General features: G+C 47.9%; 5 protein-coding genes, 1 non-coding gene and 1 pseudogene across 9 annotated transcripts; 5 read left to right on the top strand and 2 right to left on the bottom strand.

Moving 5' to 3' along the window:
- Positions 1-69: 69 nt before the first annotated feature.
- On the top strand, positions 70-2,992 carry LOC9629813 (dynamin-related protein 1E). Its single transcript, XM_002987520.2, has 15 exons — positions 70-325; positions 382-550; positions 627-728; positions 785-835; positions 893-954; positions 1,017-1,107; positions 1,163-1,227; positions 1,281-1,475; positions 1,538-1,657; positions 1,715-1,785; positions 1,840-2,065; positions 2,132-2,182; positions 2,235-2,463; positions 2,524-2,663; positions 2,720-2,992. The coding sequence occupies exons 1-15, from the start codon at positions 188-190 to the stop codon at positions 2,846-2,848; spliced, it is 1,839 nt and encodes a 612-aa protein (XP_002987566.1). The 5' UTR covers positions 70-187; the 3' UTR covers positions 2,849-2,992.
- A 93-nt stretch (positions 2,993-3,085) lies between these two features.
- On the top strand, positions 3,086-9,424 carry LOC9629749 (annotated as a pseudogene). Its single transcript, XR_002990533.1, has 22 exons — positions 3,086-4,047; positions 4,120-4,243; positions 4,301-4,387; positions 4,445-4,618; positions 4,682-4,788; positions 4,842-4,973; positions 5,023-5,213; positions 5,275-5,406; positions 5,467-5,558; positions 5,613-5,906; positions 5,966-6,121; positions 6,182-6,334; positions 6,388-6,453; positions 6,508-6,563; positions 6,618-6,843; positions 6,904-7,095; positions 7,143-7,367; positions 7,423-7,773; positions 7,834-7,932; positions 7,993-8,133; positions 8,184-8,342; positions 8,406-9,424. The product of XR_002990533.1 is annotated as a kinesin-like protein KIN-14B (transcript).
- Positions 9,425-9,751: 327 nt separating this feature from the next.
- On the top strand, positions 9,752-9,943 carry LOC112341418. The gene has a single exon (XR_002990546.1). It is a non-coding gene; the product is annotated as a U2 spliceosomal RNA (small nuclear RNA).
- Positions 9,944-9,983: 40 nt separating this feature from the next.
- LOC9629812 (aurachin C monooxygenase/isomerase) lies at positions 9,984-11,711 on the bottom strand. The gene is made up of 9 exons (XM_002987454.2): positions 11,529-11,711; positions 11,375-11,482; positions 11,101-11,313; positions 10,994-11,050; positions 10,815-10,946; positions 10,540-10,752; positions 10,386-10,476; positions 10,221-10,323; positions 9,984-10,165 (listed from the first exon to the last, which is right to left on the bottom strand). The coding sequence occupies exons 1-9, from the start codon at positions 11,694-11,696 to the stop codon at positions 10,051-10,053; spliced, it is 1,200 nt and encodes a 399-aa protein (XP_002987500.1). The 5' UTR covers positions 11,697-11,711; the 3' UTR covers positions 9,984-10,050.
- A 254-nt stretch (positions 11,712-11,965) lies between these two features.
- On the top strand, positions 11,966-12,511 carry LOC9629748 (major pollen allergen Bet v 1-A). Its single transcript, XM_024661394.1, has 2 exons — positions 11,966-12,107; positions 12,225-12,511. The coding sequence occupies exons 1-2, from the start codon at positions 11,966-11,968 to the stop codon at positions 12,509-12,511; spliced, it is 429 nt and encodes a 142-aa protein (XP_024517162.1).
- A 495-nt stretch (positions 12,512-13,006) lies between these two features.
- On the bottom strand, positions 13,007-16,508 carry LOC9629747 (J domain-containing protein required for chloroplast accumulation response 1). 3 transcript variants are annotated; one of them, XM_024661448.1, is made up of 8 exons: positions 15,456-16,508; positions 14,084-15,275; positions 13,925-14,024; positions 13,787-13,866; positions 13,668-13,733; positions 13,523-13,612; positions 13,292-13,468; positions 13,007-13,238 (listed from the first exon to the last, which is right to left on the bottom strand). In XM_024661448.1, exons 1-8 carry the CDS (start codon positions 16,436-16,438, stop codon positions 13,200-13,202), a joined length of 2,727 nt encoding a protein of 908 aa, XP_024517216.1. In that variant the 5' UTR covers positions 16,439-16,508; the 3' UTR covers positions 13,007-13,199. The 3 variants fall into 3 exon arrangements, with proteins under 3 accessions (XP_024517216.1, XP_024517217.1, XP_002987499.1); XM_024661449.1 differs by having other exon boundaries at positions 13,787-13,872; positions 15,468-16,508; XM_002987453.2 differs by having other exon boundaries at positions 13,787-13,872; positions 15,456-16,507.
- Positions 16,509-17,943: 1,435 nt separating this feature from the next.
- On the top strand, positions 17,944-18,575 carry LOC112341403. Its single transcript, XM_024661427.1, has 2 exons — positions 17,944-18,232; positions 18,292-18,575. Exons 1-2 carry the CDS (start codon positions 18,074-18,076, stop codon positions 18,391-18,393), a joined length of 261 nt encoding a protein of 86 aa, XP_024517195.1. The 5' UTR covers positions 17,944-18,073; the 3' UTR covers positions 18,394-18,575.
- Positions 18,576-18,582: the final 7 nt, after the last annotated feature.

Genomic DNA, 18,582 nt, shown 5'->3' with positions numbered 1-18,582 from the left:
TTTAAATAGGCGGTCTAAAAGACCGAAGGCTAAGTGTAAAGTCGTCTAGTAAAGTCCGTGTCCTCCATTTTTTGCTGGTGCGCTAGGGTTTTCGCGGAAGGTAGAGGGTCAAGGCGCGGGCGAGAACAAGATCGCATTTCCTCGCGCTCGTCGATCGATCTGATCCCAGCTCGTTCCAGCGGAGATCATGACGACCATGGAGAGCCTCATCGGGCTCGTGAATCGGATCCAGCAGGCGTGCACTGTGCTGGGGGATTATGGCGGCGATAGCTCGCTCCCGACGCTCTGGGAGTCCTTGCCGTCGGTTGTCGTTGTCGGTGGCCAGGTATGTGATTGATCTTGTGCTCCGGGGCTGATCGAGGTGAGAAATTTCTGGTGCAGAGTTCTGGGAAATCGTCGGTGCTGGAGAGCATTGTGGGGCGTGATTTCTTGCCCAGGGGATCGGGAATCGTGACCAGGAGGCCCTTGGTGCTGCAGCTCCACAAGACGGAGGGAGGAGCCGAGTATGCCGAGTTTTTGCACATTCCAAAGAAGCGATTCACGGATTTTTGTGAGTTTTGAGCGTGTGAGTTTTTCATTTATTTTGCGAGGTTCTAACAACGCGTTTTGGAACTCGACTTGGTCAGCTCTGGTGAGGAAAGAGATCCAGGATGAGACGGATCGAGTGACTGGCCGTAGCAAGCAGATTTCTCCCATTCCAATCCAGCTGAGCATCTATTCGCCAAATGGTAACTAGACTTGAGCTTCAAGTAGAGTACAAATCACTCACGCTCTCCTTGTCCAGTTGTGAACTTAACGCTGATTGATTTACCGGGATTGACAAAAATTGCTATAGGTAAGATGAAAGCTTTTTATTAAGTTTAAACTCACTCCAATACTGCTTTTTGTGCAGAGGGTCAGCCAGACAGTATTGTTGCTGACATAGAAAACATGGTGCGGTCTTATGTCGAGAAGGTATGCGTTTTCGTATGTAGGTTCAAGTTAGAAACATAACGGTCTCTTTCTTTTCCTGTCAGCAAAATTCTGTCATTCTCGCTATCTCTCCAGCGAACCAAGACATTGCAACATCTGATGCTATGAAGCTAGCAAGAGAAGTGGATCCTACAGGTAAACTCTAAGGTCTTGAGCTGTTCTTTATAATTATTTTCATGTCCTTGTAAAGGTGAACGGACATTTGGTGTGTTAACAAAACTGGATCTGATGGACAAAGGAACAAATGCTCTTGACGTGCGTAGAGTTTTGTGTCTAACTGGAGACTAATCTTTCGCTTTACTCTTCAGGTTCTTGAGGGGCGGTCATACAAACTACAACATCCATGGGTTGGAGTTGTTAATCGCTCACAGGCCGATATCAACCGTAGCGTGGATATGGTAGCTGCCAGGCGTCGTGAAAGAGAGTATTTTTCCTCCAGCGCCGATTACGGTCATCTGACGAGTCGCATGGGTTCGGAATACCTTGCAAAGATACTTTCAAAGGTAAAGCCAAAGTTGAACTGTTTGGTATGGACTCCTGATGACTAAATGAGGACCATATGCAGCATTTGGAAGCTTTTATAAAGGCGCGTATCCCAAGCATTCTTTCGTTGATAAACAAAACAATCGATGAGCTAGAAATGGAGTTGAACCAGTTGGGGAAACCCGTCGCTGTTGATTCCGGGGTAACACGAATTGTCTGTCTTATGTATTAGTATTTGCCTGACGTTTGCACTTTCCAGGCGCAGCTATACTCGATATTGGAGCTTTGCAGGGCCTTTGATCAAGTCTTCAAGTCCCATCTCGATGGAGGGTTGGTTTCTCAAATTTCGACCATCTTCTAGTAGCACTCACTATTCCTTTTCAGACGACCTGGCGGTGAACGCATATACACTGTTTTTGATAATCAGCTCCCTGCTGCACTTAAAAAGCTTCCTTTCGATCGGCATTTGTCCATACAAAACGTACGAAAGGTTGTGATGGAAGCTGATGGTTATCAGCCACACTTGATAGCACCTGAGCAAGGTTATAGACGGCTTATTGATGGCGCTTTAGTATTGTTTAGAGGTCCTGCCGAAGCGGTTGTTGACGCGGTAAGCCACTGCTAAAACTGCAATACATTTTGCTTTGCCCAGTACTGAATTTCTTTTCATCTGCAGGTCCATTTTGTTTTAAAGGATTTGGTGCGCAAGGCTATTGGAGAGACGATGGTAATATTTTTGTGTTTTACATTTTAATGCTTATCTCACAGTCGCGTTTCAGGAGTTGAAACGCTTTCCAACTTTACAAGCCGAAGTTGCCGCTGCAGCCATTGAAGCACTTGAGAGATGCAGGGAGGAAAGTCGAAAGTTTTGTTTGCGCCTGGTCGACATGGAATCAAGCTACTTGACGGTGGAGTTCTTCAGAAAGCTTCCGCAAGAGTTCGATAGGGGTGGCAACCCGTCTGCAACTACCATGGATAGGTACACAGACTCTCACTTGAGAAGAATCGGTAAGTGCCCCGTCTGGATTCGTGTTGTTACTCATTTGCTCACTTTCTTGTTGTGGACAGGGTCGAACGTCACAAACTACGTCTGGATGGTCTGTGAGACGATCAGGATCTCAATCCCAAAAGCTGTCGTGCACAACCAGGTCCGGGAAGCTAAGCGGTCGCTGCTAGACAACTTTTACACCCAGGTCGGCAAGAAAGAGGTACGGTTGTCTTTTAGCATGGAGCAGCTAACTTATTTACACTTCTGTACGAGCAGGGCAAGCAGCTAGCTCAGTTGCTCGATGAGGATCCAGCGTTGATGGAGCGCCGAACGGCCTGTGCTAAGAGGCTCGACCTGTATAGAGCAGCTCGGGATGAGATCGACTCGGTGGCGTGGGGTAAGTGAGAGTTAAGTGAGTGTGAACTGGGGATGTACATTACTAGTCCATAGGAGATTCATTTTGAGAGCGAAGGGGGAGAGTCTGGTGTCTTCTTTCTCTCTTGTCATACGTAGGATGATGAATATATACTATTAGCGAGCGTTTTTCTAGTTTTGCTGTTTTAAGTCTAGGAGAGTTTTTGCTGTTGTTTAGTGTGGGTGTTGGGTGATGCTTGTGGCCTTGGAATTTCCAGCGTTTCTCTTGTACTTGTTGGTAGCTATGTAGTCGAATTCGAGGAGTACCTTGTCGCAGTGTGTGCGCGTTTGCTCGAGTGCCAAACAGCGTACCTGCTGATGATGAGGACGTGAATGGTGTTTTGCGCCTGCGTATTTTGCTTATCCGAATGCTTTTCACGGCTTCCTGATTCAAACAATCAAAAGAAAAAAGAACGCTCAAGAACGAAAAAAATGAGGTGATTTGCTTGCCACAAAAAAGAAAACGAAGAAAAGGTTTGGACTGTGAGATTCGTGCCTGTGGGTTCCATTTGTGTACTGATGTGGTCATTGTTTGTGTAGCAAGGAAGAAAGATGAGGGGTAGAAAGATCACAGCACAGGAAGTATAATTAAGCAACCTCGAAGGCCTCAACATTCTTCGTCCGGCGAGCGACTTTAGCCAGGACATGAACCATCATTGGCTTTTCAGCTCCAGGAGATTAGTGAGGTGTGGAGATTGATAGATTGATTAGTAGGAAGGAGGAGGTGCCAGGTGAAGAAATGGGGGGCTAGAGACAAGAGCGGCGGCATGGGCATGCACAGGGATTCTAAGCAGGCTCTTGGGCGATTTGGATAGCGGCCTCTGGGAGTTGGGTTGTGCTCCATTTTCTCAATTCGATGGCGGTCAGATTGCTCCCGGAAGGATTACCTGCGCTGCTCAAAGTTTGGATTTGTATCGTCAGAGCAGGAGACTTTGTGTAGGATGGGAGAGTCGTCGGCATTCCGGAGCTGGAGCTGGGAAGTGCCAGCGTTTGAGCCCAGGAGTTCTTCCGCGGCGAATAGCACCTTGTGGAGTGACGAGGATGGAGACGATTTGCATGCCTTGACGGTGAAGGGTGGTCGGAGGCTCTCGCTGCCGGCTCATCTCAACAGCACTGACGAGAGGCAACAGCAGCAGCAGCAGCAGCAACAGCTTTCCAGCAAGCTCTTGAAACTGAGGGAAGAGCTCCTGGTATGCCCTTCCCCTCTTTTTCCTTCTGTTTGTCAAGTCGGTCTTCTGAGTGGTCGATTCGTGTTTCGTCAGAGGGCTCGGAGCGAGTTTCTAGAGATCAGACAAGAAGCTAATGATCTACAGGAGTACTCCAGTGTAAAGCTCGATCGAGTAACTCGCTATCTTGGTGTTCTCGCGGACAAAACGCGCAAGCTCGGTAACGAAGTTCTTGTTTTGTCTCTCACTTGGAGTTTAATTTGTGGTTAACTTGTAGATCGGACGACAGCGGAGTATGAACTTAGGCTCGCCATTTTGAGAAAAGAAAAGTGTTTACATTTCAACGAACTAGTGTCTAGCAAAGGTACGGCCAAAGCGAGAAAGCAACAGGGTGACCACAATTTATTTTTTGTGGCTGCAGGAAGTACTAGAGTTTTTGTTCGTGCTCGTCCAAAGCTTAGTGATGAAACGAGTACGGCACTTTCGTTTCCTGACGAGTGCACCGTTATCATCAACCGAGCGGGTGAAAAGTCCTCCCGGCTCCAGCCTGTGGAGTTTCGTTTTGATCGAGTATACGAACCTCGTACTTCACAAGGTCTAATACGCTTTTTCTTTTTGCCTTCTCTTGAATTGGCTTTTCCCTTCCCATGTTTTCCAGGAGAGTTCTTCCAAGATATCCAGCCTTTGGTACAGTCGGCGCTAGATGGCTATAATGTTTCAATATTTGCGTGTGGTTCTATTGGCTCTGGCAAAACTTACACACTGGTAATGGAGCGTTGTAAACTTGCTCTGTGTTAGTTACCTTTGCATTCCCGCAGGAGGGGCCGAGCCATGACAGAGGCATGTACTTCCGAGCCTTCGAGGAGCTTTTCGATCTGTCGAATGGAGAAGCTACCCCTTCGTCCAAGTTCACGTTCTATGTGACCATGTTTGAGCTCTGTAACGACCAGGTGACAATTTCTTTTTAATTTTCAGGTACTTAATTCTGAGAAATTTCAGGTTCAAGACTTGCTTGCAAACGTAGCAACTGTTGCGGAAGGTCCTGTTAATAAGATTCAGATGGAATCTTCTGTAGAGCTAGTGCAGCTTGAAGCCGAGAATCCTTCAAGCTTTGCTAGAATCTTCAAGACCGGGCTACAAAACCAGCAAATAAACGACTTCAAGGCAAAGAACATGAGCTCTCCATGCCTGTGTGTGTCTCCTCTATTCTGTCTCGTGTTTCTTCTAACATTTAGTCTTCTGTCTTTTAAGGACTGTCACCATTCACGTAGGATACTCGAACAGTTCCACTGGTGAAAAGCAGTATAGCAAGCTGTCCCTTGTTGATGTACCTGGAACCGAGCAGCAAATGACTACTGAAGGAGTTAGCCCGTGCTTTTCATCGTGAGTATCCTCCCACAGTTTGTTGATCTGTGAGTTTGTTCTAATCATTCGTTCACTCAGACTAGTTGAAGTCATATCTGCTCTCGTCTCTAAAAGGGACCATGTACCATATGCAAATTCGAAGCTAGCGAGAATTTTATCGGACTCCCTAGGTAGGTACTTCTTGTCAAGTTGATAAGTCGTGAATAGCTTGCATTTGTATGTAGGTGGGGACTCAAAGACGCTATTGATACTGAACATCAGTCCAAGCGATGTGAGTCTTGATGTGACGAAGGCATGGCTCAAGATCGCAAAATTCTGCAATGATTCGTCCCGAACTTTACAAAACAGGGTATGCCGTTTGTATGCAGCATAAATACTCATCTACCATGATGTGTGAACAGATTTACGAAGAGCAAAACAAAGAGCTCAGGATCGAAGTAGAAATGCTGAAAAAGTCATTGAAAGCGTCTGAAGATCAATGTGCACTTTTATTCAAAGAGATGCAAAAGTCTTGGAAGGTAGCTCTATTCTTCTTTTTTTTCATTGTTTCCTTCGCTAAAGAACTATTTCTGGTTAGTCTCCAAGTACTGCTGGAGGTGACGATTCAATAGAGCGGAAGTTTGAGAAGGATCAAATAGTTCAGCTGAAAACTCAAGTAGCACAATTTGCGAAGTATGACCGCGACCAAAAAGCCGAGCTTGCAAGTAGAGCATCGAAAATCTTGGTTCTTGAAGTAAGTTGAGATCTCCTTCAGACTGTTTGTTTGAGCTTGTTTTCTTTTGTCCGTGAACAGGACAAACTGCAAGAACTTACTCTGCAGTTATCAGAGATGAGAGCTAGAGAATCTCAAAAGATAGAAAAGGTCATTCGAACGACATCGGATTTAAACGGCACGTCGCCTGCGGCGAGGGAAGAAGAACTCGCGAAGCGAGACGATCTGATTGAGGTAGTCGTCTTGAATGTTCTTTTCTTTGTCAAGCTTGTTTCATTTATTTTCAGCGTTTGCACGAGGAAAACGAGAAGCTCTTTCAGCGGCTCACTGACAGAGGTATCTTTTCTCCAAAGGTACGCATAAATTTCATGTTTTCCTAGTTTTGATCTTCTTTTTTTCCCCTCAAGAATCGTCAACCGGATCCTCCAGCAATTGACAATCTCACCTTAGGTGACTCAATCAAGTACGTATGGAATCCAAAAATGCTTGCATGTGTCTTTAAGCACTCTTTTCTCAGGGATTCTGCCAAACGTTCACCTTACAACCAAGTCCCAAGCACTAACTTGAACAATAACACTAACACAAACAAGAGCACTCCAGAAATGACAAATGCTTTGCAAAAGACAAATTTTAAGTCCACTCCAGCCGGGGAATATTTAACTTCTGCTTTGTCGGACTTCGATCCTGATCACTACCAGGGCTTAGCTGCTATATCGGATGCCGCAAATAAACTGCTTATGCTGGTACGTTGTCCTTCTTCCTGAATACTTATATTCTTTATGTCCCGGTTTCGATCTTTCCAGGTTCTAGCGGCTGTGATCAAAGCCGGTGCCACAAGGGAACATGAGATGCTGGAAGAGATTCGGGGAGCTGTATTCGCATTCATCCGCAAGCTAGAGCCGAGAAAGGTCATGGATACAATGCTGGTTTCCCGGGTCCGAATATTGTACGTGCGTTCTCTTCTAGCGAGAGCACCGGAGCTGCAAGAGATTAAGGTACGTAACAAAAAGAAACGAGCTAACTCAAAAACATTTCTTTTTAGGTGCCTTCCGTGGACAGATTCTTTGAAAAGGTCGGATCAAAGAGCAGTAGAACATCCAGCAATGGGAGCAGTCCGAGTCGTTCTCCAGTTTCCAGCCATCTGCATTCCAGCTCAAGGAAAGACTTGATAGATGGTGAGAGCATACCATCCTTCAAGATTAACCTGAAACGGGAGAAAGCATCCAAACTATCCTCAATCGTGCTCAAGCTCAGAGGCATCAACCAGGTAAGCTCATGAAAGACCACAAGTGAATCTTCTCATTGGTAGTTATATTACTCAGGAAACTTGGAAGCAACATCTAACGGGAGCAAAGCTTCGCGAGATGAACGAAGAAGCGCGGAACTACGCAATCGGGAACAAGAAACTGGCAGCCTTGTTCGTTCACACGCCTGCTGGAGAGCTTCAGAGGGAAATACGTGGGTGGCTTGCAGAAAACTTTGAGTTTCTGTCATTAACGGGAGCAGACAATGCGAGCGGTGCCCTTGGCCAACTGGAGCTCCTTTCCACAGCTATCATGGACGGTTGGATGGCCGGACTTGGTATTCCTACACGTCCTACAACCGATGCTCTGGGCCAGTTGTTCTCCGAGTACACCAAGCATGTATACATGTCTCAGCTACAACACTTGAAGGTAAAGTTGGAGATATGTTTTCGTCGATGAAGAAGTGTGTATTTCTTTTTACTTGATCAGGATGTGGCAGCCACTCTGGCTACAGAAGAGGCAGAGGATCTTGCACAAGTGACCAAAGTCCGGTCGGCTCTTGAATCCATTGATCACAGGCGAAGAAAGGTAGAGTGGAGATATCATCTTATTATTCTGTAGTTTACTGTTGTCTTGTGCCCGACACAGATATTGCAACAAATGAGGAACGATCCCGCTCTCCTGACTAAAGAAGAAGGTGGATCTCCATTGCGTTGCCCTTCCTCCGCTAGCGAGGAAGCCCGTATTGCATCGCTTATCTCGCTCGAAGACATCTGTAATCAAGCCGAGGTATGTTTTGTTTGTTTTTCCTCATGGCCAACCTTTTGTTTGCCTATCAGGAGATACGTAAAGAAGCACCACTGAAAGCCACATTTACGTCCAAGAAGAAGTTCATGTTGTCAAGGCTCGACTCGCTAGTCAGCCAGACGTCTGCACTGTTGTCGATTGACCACGCCTGTGCTCACAAGTTCATCAAAGCCGCCCGCCGGGCAACCGAGGTATATCATTAGTACTTGTGTCACGTTTCCAATTCGTGAGCTGAGCACTTGTGCGTTCTAAAGGCAGCGGCGGCGGCAAGTGACGGAGCAACACGCAGGAGGACGGCTTCTTCCGACGACGGCAAGAGCGGCGAGCTGTCATCCTCATCAGGCGACTGGGGAAACGACGCCAGCATGAATCCCGCCAGCGAAGTCGTGCAATGGAGCGTCCTCCAGTTCAACAACGGGACAGACACACCATTCATCATCAAGTGTGGAGCAACGTCGCTGATGCAGCTGGTGATCAAGGCCCAGGCAAGCAACAAGAGCAGCGAGAGCAGCGAGGCGGCGGGGCGGGAGGTGGTGGCCATCGTGCCGAGCCCGTCCATCCTGTCGGGGCTGTCGCTGGAGGAGATAAAGCAGGCACTGCAGCCTCTACCGGAGGCGTTTAGGCAGCTTGCCATGGCGAGGACCGCCGACGGGACCCGGGCAAGGTACTCGAGGCTGTACAAAACGCTGGCGGTGCGCGTGCCGGCATTGAGAAGCAGTGCCGAGCACTTTGACGCCGACTTTGCGGGTGGCGGTGGCATCAAGACGACGCCGCAGCACAGCAGGAGCTCGCAACAGCAGAGGCAGCAGAGGCAGCTCATCCACGCCAGAAGAGCATCCGAGTCGGACAATTTCCTCAGCGACTACTGAAAAAGGGAAGCTAGTTTTGTCCCGGCTCCTAAAGGTTTAGCCTGCTTTCCTTGCGACAGGAGATTTAAGAGCGTTCACACCAGCGCGTGCATAAGAAGCCACCGGAGCAGTGGACACACCAGCTTCCAGCAGCGTGGTTTTGAGCCTCCGGATTCAAAGACAGTAAGCGGCAGAAGGCGTCCAAGAGCAGACTCTAGATGAACACCGAGTAGAGCCGGACACCAAACCACAAAGGACGTTTCTGTGACTCTCGCTGAAGTTTTTGGATGAGACATTGCACCTGTTGCAGATCTTTGGAGAGGCCATTATACTCCACCTGAGTCTCAAAGCCTTAGCTGCATTCTCCTTTATGCTTGTACCAAACATATCAAAAGTTCAAATGATAAGCAAGAAACTCCCCAGAATTTTTGTCGTTCCAAGAACATTGTCTTGTCCTTCTCAAGACCTCGCAGAAGTTATCGATCAAGGCGCAGCATTTTTGTAAACGGGCGCGGAGCAGCTCCATTAGTCCTACAGTGACCAGGCCCAGGCGACTGTTTACCAAAAACACATAACTACGACCATTGCCCCTCAGTCGGTTAGGGTTTAGGGTATTATTAACAACCCTAAACACACACGTCGGCACATGACGTGGCCAGAGCCACGTCGGCGCGCGCCCTATCCCACATGCAAAGGCGAGGGATCGCGCCAGAGCTTGAGTATATAAAGAGAGGGCTGGGCGTGGGAAGTTCATACCTTTCTCGGCCTTTTGGCTAAGATCAAGTGTAGTATCTGTTCTTATCAGTTTAATAGCTGATATGGGGCCACGTGCCCCAACGCTATTAACTAATTTTTTGTGGGAGGAGGGCCATCGGTAGCTTGCTACCCGGCTCTCCACGTGTCGCTTTGGCCTTACACTACCGCCTTAGCCTGGCACAACCCAACCCCCCCAAATTCCAAATTTAAGCAGCAGTAGTCACGTTCTTAGAAGCTTAAATAGTTTCCTCTTTCGTTAAAAATAGCGAACTTTTCTTAAAGAGATTTTCCTATCCTATTGACTGTAGAGCCAATCGTAGAATTCCTGAGACTGTAGTTGCCGCTGTGAGGCTGCAGATATCTCCTTTGCACGAGGAATTCTTCGTGCCTGATACGCCTCTAGAGCGCTCCTAGAAGAAGATATAAAAGGAGTCATAATGACAGAAGAGTTCTTGCCAACTTAACTGTAGATTGGAGCAACTTGAGACTTGCATTGCGAGCTCAAGTCCGTCCTCAAATGCCATGTTTGCTCCCTGGCCAAGTGCCGGTGTCACAGCGTGAACAGCATCTGTTTCAATTAAAAGAAGGTAACATGAATCCAGACTTCTTTTCTTCCAAAAGAAAACATACCCCCGAGCAGGACGGTGGAACCTTTAGACCATTTTTCAAGCACCGGCAGGTCCACAACTCTGCGTTCCAGAATGAGACCTGGTTCTGTAGCCTGAATAACACAGGGAAGAAGAAAGTTTTAGTAACATATTTCAGAAAGTTGGAAGTGTCCCACCTCAACAATCTGAGTGGCGAGGCTCCATCCTTTATAATACTCCAGGAGTCTTTCTTTCATCTCCAGCGCGTTTGTAGATCTCCTTGCAGTGTCACCGTTTGTAGCTTCATCTGTTACACTCAAGGCCCAGTAGAGCTTTCCATGAACTCCGTTCACGATAAACACCGTGCGTCCATTAGCAGCCGAGGTTGTAGCTCCAGTACTGTTGAGCACCTTTAGATTACACGTCCAAAAAAAAGAAAAAATTATAATTCTCGAAGAAAGATGATGGATACCTTGTTCTGGCAAAGACTAGAGTCGATTACAGCTCGCCACATTGTTCGTCCGTTATCACGGGGAGCTATGGGACCAAACAGCGAAGAACGCACAGTGGATCGAATTCCATCTGCGCCAATGATCAGCGGAGCCTGAAGAGAAAAACAACTTCAGTGCTGCCTTGAAGATGCTTTTAGACCTTCACGCTGTAGTGCTCCTCTCCCTTGGTAAAATGCGCAACTGAGCCATCTTCTTCCTGTAAGACCATGCTGATCAAGAAAGCTATCAGGAAGATTCAGACTCTACCTGGCTGACACCAACGCACTGATAGCCTGTGTGCTTGCAAGCGTCCGGAAGTTCTTCCGAGAGTATTCTCAAAGCATGCTTCCACATGATTGCTATCATTGGATGACCATACTTTTGCTCCATTTGAGAGCTCAATGACCATTCTCCGAGCTGAAAACTAGCGTCCGGAGGAACAATGCTCGATTTAGAGTCTGTGATACCTTCACGTCTCATCTGTTTGTTCATGCTTGATAAAAGAAAGAAAAAAAGAATGAAAGCGAGGACAATGTCTGACCTTTGTTACCAGCTCGGGACTTCCTTCGAGGAGTGCCCGGCATCCATTGGGAAACAATGAAATAAGTGTGCCTTCTCCTCCAGATATGATAGGATTTTTCTCATAAACCTGTGAAAGATTTGAGGAAAAAAAGTTTTAAAAGCGAGGAGCAAACCTGGGCATCGATTCCGCGCTTCCTTAGCTGAATAGCTGCTGCTAGACCTCCCAGTCCACCACCGACAATCACCGCATTCTTCACTTTGGCATCCTCAAATTCCATATCTAGCAGCTTAAAAGATGGTGCAGAAACACGGGCTACGAGTGGGAACTGGAGCAAGGGCATGGCTGCACATAGCAAGAGAAAGATAAAAAGATTATCCTGCAATGAGATGAAACAAACGTAATGGAAATTATGCTAAAGCTAAGATGAATGCTTCTTACTATAGTCTAGCAATGAAGGAGCCCCCCTCTCGAGACAAGAAACCTCTCGTTTTCCAACGAAATGTGAGCTATATATGCATGCCCAAGCAGAGAAAAGTACTTGGAACTTACTTCCTTTGATCTAGCTCCTGCTGCTTTACTTTCCTTTTCTCTCTGATCTGATCGATAGCAATGGTGGCTGGATCAGTTGCAACGGAGCTGCAGATCAAGGTCCCCCTAGAGAGAGTCTGGAAAGCAATCAAGGACAGTAACAACATGTTTCCAAAGGCCTTACCCGACGCGTTCACGAGCGTGCAAACCGTCGAAGGGGATGGTAAAGTCGGCTCCGTTCGTCTAGTCCACTTTGGGCCTGGTACAGTTGCTCTGATCCGATAGTTTTGAAATCGAAGTCTGTCCGCTAACAAGTTCTTCTTCCTCGTGTATGTTGCAGCCATACCTCACGAGTACGCCAAAGAGAAGCTCGAGTCGCTGGACGAGAGCAATCACTCGGTAGTTCTGTCTACGATCGAGGGCGGTCCAATCGGTAGCCTGTTCAGCAGCCAGACAGCCACCATCAGCTTGAAGCCCGTGGAGGACTCCGGAACCAAAGTCACCTGGAGCATCGCGTATGACAGCCTCGTGGAGGATCCTCCCCTGGACAGGATGAAAGGGAACGCCGAGAAAATCATGCGAGGCGTCGAGGCCTACCTGCTGTCTAACAAGGATTACACCGAGTAAGTCAGCCAGGAACAAAGAATAAAAGTGCTGCTAAAATGAAAAGAACTTTCAATGCCTTCATTCTGTGAAAAAAGAAACCACGATCAAGGTCTAAGTTCTTGCGCGCAGCGTCAAGGAAGGCTGTACAATCCGCCTCCAACTCCTCCTGCCGAGCTTTTGCGTGAGCCTAGACGGCCGGGAGCGCACTCTATCACCGTACATAGGATCTTTGCAATGACAGAGATGGCAAAGACATCTTGCGAAACAATTAGCGAGCGACGTCTGTGAATTTGTGGATACTGGAACATCGCTATGGTGTTTCTGTTGTAGAAGAGCTTTCCAACCAGAATCTTCGTTTCATTGTTGAAGGCTCTCCAGCTCGTGTTCTATATATAAACTTTCTTAAACACCAAGTAAATTTATCATAATATTTCATGGTTTAAAATAAATAAGCAACTGGAACAAAAGGTCCCTTTATTTTTCTTTAACTACTAGGGCTGGATCGGACGGCCTGGATTGACGTTTCACTGGATACTCTTTTTATTGCTCATATGCATTGTACACGCTTTACCGGTGCCACTATCGTCTCGTTTGATGTTTTGGCACCTCCATATCTTACAATTCTCCCAAAAAAACATTCTAACATGTTATAAGAACCATGACCCCGGCTCCTCGGGCTCTAAATCAGGAAGGATCACACGCGAGCGAGCTAGAACGCCTGTTCCAGGTTGAAAGTTGTCCAAGCCTCCTGAGAAACATAATAGCATTCGTAAGTAAGCCAGGCAAATCTTCAAACCGAACCTGTAAGAGATCGAATACTTTCTCTGCGATGTACTTGTGCTCCGTCGAGGCATTCTTTTGCTGAAGCTTGTCCGGGTGGACATACAAGGTAGCCTTCTTGTACGCCTTCCTTACAGATGCCGGTTCTATAATGTCGATCAATGATATTGGTTGCCATCCACACTCGGGCCACAAAATCTGCAGCATGCCAAAGCGCTACAGAGTTTTGCATTCGGAAAACAAAGCGCTTACGTATTGGAGGGTTGAAAGAAGTGCTCTGAGGTTGCCTTGTTTGCCAGCGGCCCATCTTTTAATGACGTCGTTCAGAAGCTCTGCAACTCTCTGCAACAAACGTGAAATAAGCAACCAACAAGTGAATGCAAGACAACAGAAGTACCTGTTTCTCTTCTTGAACCCTCTCAAGCTCCAGATCTCTGTTGTTTTTCTCAGCCAATGCCTTGGCCTGCACTTGAAGAAAGAACATTGAAGAAAGTATCTTGTCAACACCATCCTTACCACTCTTTCTACAGCCCGCTGATGACGTTCCAATCTAGACTTCCTGCGTTCGGGATGTTCTCCGTCAATCACCTCGAACTCTGTCCCTACGCCGGGAATTAGTACCACGAATGAGGCGAGGACAACAAAACGAGTTACCACAAAGAGATGACAAGTCGTCCGATACATTTGCTGGTGATGATCCTGACGATACACACTTTGGTTGTTCTTCGGCACTCAATGAGGAGCTTGATGTTTCCTGGTCCAGTCACAAATAAGAAACAAGATATACGAGACATACGAAACAAAAAGATGAACCTCCAGGCTCGACTTGCTGCTTCCGACATTCAAAGCGCCAGTTCCCAGTTTCTTCTCCTCACTTCCACCAGATGACTGTTCCACAGCCATCTGTTCATGGTCGCCACTATCTTTTGCTATTTTCTGAACTTCAGCTTTTTGCTCCGCTGCACATCCCCCTCTCTCCGGTTTGGGCTCGGGGTCCGGATCCGGACTAACAGCATCTTTGGCGTAACAATGATCGGAGTCTTCATCTTCGTAAGACCGCCCCGACGGAGATGTCTTGATCGAGTTTGAAACGGACGGGCTTGACTCAGATACTGATCCCTGAGAAACTACATACTCCTCAGCGACCAGCCCATCCAGGTCCTTGATAGAATACTCCATAAACGCATCGGTTTCCAAGAAGTCAGACATATCCTTCTCGCTGAGGAAGTCGACGTTCTTAGATGGCGCGGGTCTCGCCGGTGGTAGAACAGTCGGCTCTGTCGTCAACTGTACGTGATTGACTGTAACGAAATTCACCTGTTTCTCTTTTTTGCTGAATCCGTCATCATAAGTGAAGCTGTCGGCTGCTTTCCTCGGAAAGCACTTGATCGAAGGGTCCGTTGACAGCTCAACCTCATAATCGAAGTCTTGCTCGGCCGCGGAAGAATCGCAGAAAGGACTGCTCGTTGCTTGCGCGCTTCCAAAACTCTTCTGACCATTCGAAGCTGACGTCTGTCCTGGAACATGGCTGGCCTCTCGCCGCGTTCTAGAAGATCTCCTGTGCGATGATGTCTTGCTGCTGCGGTGTTTTCGATTAGTTTTATACGTGTGCCTCGTCGCAGTGGAAGCCTTTCTGAGGTACTCCTGCTCGGAAGACTCACTGCTACTGGAGCTGGCAACTTCCAAGTCGACTTCACGTCCGAAAGTTTTCATCTTGGGCACAGCATCTCCGGCAGCGGGCACTTTCGAAACATTCTTGTACACTTTCTCGTAGCTGGGCACACCGACCGGGTCTTTCGCACCTTTGGAGGCCCTCGTGCTGTACGAGTGCACTGTTGAGTCGTCAAATTGCTCTGTGAAAGGAGAGGACGTGGCCGAGACACTGGTTACGGCAGGCTGCTTACGATTGGATTCCAAACCCACAAATGTCTGCTGAGGGGACTTATCAACGGACCCCAGCGAGCTTTTGTGTGGACTGTTAAAGTGTTTGGCATCTCCATATACCCTGCACAAAACCAAGAGCGAATCAGCCACAACATGCCGGAAAGCTAGATAGAAGCGAAAAAACAAATAACAAACACGAGATGCTCCACGTCCAATCATGCAGCATTCAACCAGGAAAAGTGAGTGACAAACACAAGCTTCCAACTTGGCCTACAACTAGAGCTAAACTAACAGCACGTACTCTGATTCATACTCGAAGATTGGGTTCCCGTGGGGCTCGCGGCACATCGAGTGGATGGACGAGACCGGGCTGGAGTCGGATTGAGAAGAAAGCTTGGTTTTGACCCCCGGCTTTCTCTTGGCTTCCGCGAATCCAGAGCACCGCAGCAAATCCTTCAAGAGTTTCGTCCTTGGACCTGTGAGAGGACCCCCAAACACGTCGTCGTAAACGATCTCTTCCGCGGGAGGAGGAGAAGCAGCTGCTACAGGGACCTTGGGCAGCTCCTCGCTCGAGCCTTTAAACACCTCGCCAGTGTCACGCTCCGGAACGGGCAGATCGAAGACTGGCAATTCCGTGGTGCGGGATTTCGTCTTGGAGGATTGCTGCTGGAAAGAGAAGGACGTGCTGCTGCTGCTGCTGCTACTGCTTCGTTTGGATCCTCCCTGGAAGATGTCATCATAGTCTGGAATGGCCGCATTCCTGCCAGTGGGAGCCGATGCGAGGTACTTTGGCGGCCCTCCAAAGACATCGCTGTATTCTATCCTGCCGCTACCTTTGGTGCCGTGTTGATGCGAGGAAGAAGAACAAGGACGGCACGAATCGCAGCAAGAGGAAGAAGAGGAAGAGATATTCTTCTTCCCAATTCCTGGAGATTTGATGCCGCCGCATCCACTGCTAACCCTATCCCCTGCCAAATCGCTGCTGTTCCTCCTGATTCCAGCTCCAGCCATGGCAGCTCCCGATCCAAAAGATGCTACTCGGGACGACGAAGAGAAGGGACTTCGACAAGACGAGCCATCGGCGATATTACCACTCGCCGCCGCCGCTGCTGGCGATGGCGCAGGGCTGCGCTTGCCGCAACCTATCCCTAATCCTCCTTCTCCCGGGAATGCAGGCCAAGCAGCGCCGCCAGGAGCGCGCCGCCGCCTGGACGATCCGGACTGCGGAGGCAGCGGCACCGCCTTGTCCGATCGCCTGATCGCCATAGCTGGAGCTTCCTCCATCGCCACCACACAACGAGCGCAAACAAAAATAATGGACTCGAGACAGAAGTTTACACAGCCATTGGGAGAATGCCCAAATCTGAGCGGTAAATTTCTTACCGGGATGTCCGCCGTGGCGCCGTCTGGTTGGGCGGAGCTGCACACGTGGACAGATGCCCGCCGCGTGGCTACCACGCGGCCCTAATCGCATATACCGCGCATCTTGGGATGATCACAAACGGATGAGAGAAAGTGATGTTTGGAATTTTTTTAGTTTCGCGCTGCGATCTCTTGTTTCTATGTAGGATGTACGGACGATTACGTAGACAGGACAATATGGGCCACCCCTGGCCCATCCAACCCAATAGAGCCATGTGTGTTTCTCTCATAACGCGCAAGCGGTCGTGATTGGATTGCTCCAAATTCACTCGTGTTCCCGACCGTCGATGGCCTGTTTTATCTCGTCGCCCACCACCTTGGAAATGGTCTTGGATAGTTGGACTGTATAGAAAAAGCTTTCCTTGGAGAAATCTATATTTCCTTGGCCTTGCTTGGTTTGCACATCACATTCGGGCATTTTCTTGTGGTTTGCAATCGATATAGATGGGAAAAGCGTGAAAAAATCACCACCTTTTGCTAGAGAGCCTGTGAGGGCCCCCATCACAACGAATCAAAGAAAAAAATATACCTCTGCAAAGTCAAAAAAAAACTATGTACAAGATCCCCCTAAGTATTGGTCGGCCAGCTTTTCTCCCTACCCAGATCGCAAGACCCCGAGTTCCATGCACGTACATTTTGGTGGTGGTGGTGGTGGTGGAAGTGGTCAATCAATATAGGCATTGGTGATTTTTGTTTCTTTGTTGCAGATTTCCTGGCCTGCCCAGGATGGATCGATCGATCTCCTCTATCTCTTCAAACCTTGGCCTTGTTTGATGGTGCTTGGACTGTTGCTATTGTTCCTTGTGTGACTGAGCGAGCTAGTGTTTCTCCTCCAACACTGTTGTCATGTTTCATTTGGCCTGGGTGGGCTTCACAGCTTGGAGATAAAGATCCCGCTGCTGTGGCTGCTGCTTGGCAAATGGCAACTATCTGTTTTTCTATAAGTCGAGCTTGAGTGGGCTTCTAGACAGAGATCGCCACAGACATTGCTATCACTCACATCAGATAGGTAGATGCTGCGATTGGAATGGACACATTGAGAGGATACACAAAAATCAAAAAAGTTAGCTGTCAATAACAACAATGTTGCTGGTGATGATCCTCCCCCTTTTTGGTAACACAATCAGACAATTCAATAGTGTCAGAGCACATGAAAGAAAAAAATTTGCCTGGCAAGAGAAAGTTCTTTCTAAACTATAATATTAATTAATTCATTAATTAATTATTTCTTTACACTAAAATTATCACTGATTCACACAAAGGCTATAGAGACTGTTCTTTCTTTCCCACCTAAAATCCAACCAGTCAAACAACCAAGCCGTGTGCGCTCCACGCGTCCTGCCCTAATTGACTGCTTCCACTTCACTTTGCTGCTGATTAGATGGATAAATAGGGCACGCTTTCTTCGATCTTCTTCTCTTTTCTGGTTGCGGAGCTACTTTCCTTCTCTCTACGCACATTGCGAGCGCCGGATCGATCCATCGCCAGCCAGCAGCTATGTGTCCGCTGCGATTTATCCTCGTCTTCCTCTCCGCCACACTGGCAGGGTATTTCGCGTGGAAGAATTTGTGGGGCGCTAGCGCCGGCGACGACGAGGAGCAAATCGAAGAGGAAGACAGCGCCAAGCAACAGGAATCCTCGTCGCTGCTCGACAAGGTATGCAAATCTTCCCACTGTTACCGCAATGCGAAAAATCTCTCTTTTCTTCTTCTCAGGTTTGCTCCAAGACGAGTTTGTTCTTCTGGACGTTTGTAGACATGGCCAGCGGTCGCTACTTGTGGCAGAATCTAGTGGCCAAGCAAAGCAAAACCAGCTGATCTGATAGAGGTAGCGCTTCCATTTCTCACACAAAGTCATAGGCTATGGCTCATAGCGAAGAAAACTAAACAAGGAGCGTGATCCAGCGGTCGTGCATCCCACGCCCACATTCGTTGACAATTTCCTTCTAGCCAACATGTAAATCATCTTCTTCTAGAAGAAAAGTTCGTTTTTTTTTTTTCTCATTC

Source organism: Selaginella moellendorffii, unplaced genomic scaffold, assembly GCF_000143415.4.
Source record: "Selaginella moellendorffii unplaced genomic scaffold, v1.0 SELMOscaffold_82, whole genome shotgun sequence".
In the NCBI taxonomy this organism is placed as follows: Eukaryota; Viridiplantae; Streptophyta; class Lycopodiopsida; order Selaginellales; family Selaginellaceae; genus Selaginella; species Selaginella moellendorffii.
Note: the sequence above shows the minus strand (reverse complement) of the source record. Positions and strands in the feature narration are given on the sequence as shown.